The following is a 1,594-nucleotide window of genomic DNA, read 5'->3' as shown; positions in this document are numbered from 1 at the left end:
GCTCCCCCCCCCCCCCCCCCCCCCCCCCCCCGACTTTCTTGCACTTCCTTTTCTTCTTCCATATGTGTTTGAGAATCGACACATTCATTACTAGATGTTGCCTCCTCTCCCAAATGGATGTTCGGCAGCCGCTTGGAAGGGAGTCGGTAAGAGGTTAGTTACCTTGACATGACCGTGCCTTTAGGATTCGGCAAGTTCAAAAGAAAGGGAGCTTTCTGCCTAGAGGGTTCCCGAACCGAACCCTCTGGGCCGTTCTGGAGTTCTCGGGGAAACACATCGCAGGGCTCCTGCCTCTTTAAAAGGAAGCCCGAGCCGCGAAGGGGGTCATCAGAGACGAATCGGAGCAGCTAATCCAGCCGCCTTTATCTCACATCAGCGTCCACGCTCTCACAGGCTATATATAGCCTACGCTACTATACGACATTTTATCTCTATTTCCACTCCCTCTCTCAGAAGCGCAAGCAGTGCAGGCTAAGCCAGCAGAGCGATTAGAATATGGCACTGAGCCCATTCTTCGGCCAGAGCGGCGCCATCTTCGACCCCTTCTCCTGGGATCCCTTCCCGGCCAGCAGCTCCGCCCTCTTCAGCAGGACTTTTGCCGACTGGCCCTTCCGCCTCCTGGACAGCGAGCCGTCGCGGCAGCTGGCCCGCGAGGCATCGGCCGTGGCCAACACTCAGGTGGATTGGAAGGAGACGCCCGAGGTCCACATCTTCCAGGCCGACCTGCCGGGGCTGAAGAAAGAGGAGATGAAGGTGCAGGTGGAGGACGGGCGCGTGCTGTGCATCAGCGGCGAGCGCAGCAGGAAGGAGGAGAAGCAGGAGGGCGACAAGTGGCACCGCGTGGAGCGGGCACACGGCAGCTTCCTGAGGCGCTTCCGCCTGCCCGACAACGCCAAGCCCGAGGAGCTGAGCGCCCGCGTGGAGAATGGCGTGCTCACCATCACCGTGCCCAAGCGCCAGACTCAGCAGCCCAACCAGCCCGCCATCACCGACGTGCCCATCTCCGGCTGAAGCCTATTCTCTACGACCCATCCCATACTGGTTGCAAATAAAACACCGTTTTCCATGCTGTAACGCTAACAACACGTGCAATGCAGTCCGGAAACTTCTTTGTAGTCCCATCCCAACAAAGGGGACAACAGCCCCCACATTTTGTATCGCTTTTCCACCTTAATATACCAACACACATTTTCACACACTTCGTTTCCCCCTTCCTCTTTAATTTTGGGCTAGCGCCTTAGTGCTTCTTTCTTTCGGTAAAAGGGTTCCTACAATGCGCATTACGGGGTGAGCAAGACTTGCGCAAGCAACATGAGTTGCACCAAGTGAGGCTCGAGAACCCCTCTTCGGACATCATATGCGAGTAGGTGGCAAGCTACACATTTGCGGTTGTCAATCGCCTATATCTCAACCTGTGCGCATGCCCCTCGAATTCGACCATGAATGTTCAACTAGCTAGCATACACCTCTATTAGTCCAAACGCAATGCATTTTCATTTGCTAAGTGTACGTCGCTAGCCCATGTGCTTTGTGCGTAAGAGAGAAACCAAAATACAAAGTTGTAGTCTCCTTGTTGTGATTGTTCTCATGTATA

At 55.0% G+C, this 1,594-nt stretch overlaps 1 protein-coding gene across 1 annotated transcript; it reads left to right on the top strand.

Annotated features, from left to right (window-relative positions):
* Positions 1-345: 345 nt before the first annotated feature.
* LOC148037530 (18.1 kDa class I heat shock protein-like) lies at positions 346-1,237 on the top strand. Its single transcript, XM_087677324.1, has one exon. It carries the CDS (start codon positions 496-498, stop codon positions 1,009-1,011), a length of 516 nt encoding a protein of 171 aa, XP_087533450.1. The 5' UTR covers positions 346-495; the 3' UTR covers positions 1,012-1,237.
* Positions 1,238-1,594: the final 357 nt, after the last annotated feature.

This window comes from Lygodium microphyllum, chromosome 4 (genome assembly GCF_053477565.2).
Source record: "Lygodium microphyllum isolate KBCC chromosome 4, Lygodium_microphyllum_v1.1.10, whole genome shotgun sequence".
Classification (NCBI taxonomy): domain Eukaryota; kingdom Viridiplantae; phylum Streptophyta; class Polypodiopsida; order Schizaeales; family Lygodiaceae; genus Lygodium; species Lygodium microphyllum.
Note: the sequence above shows the minus strand (reverse complement) of the source record. Positions and strands in the feature narration are given on the sequence as shown.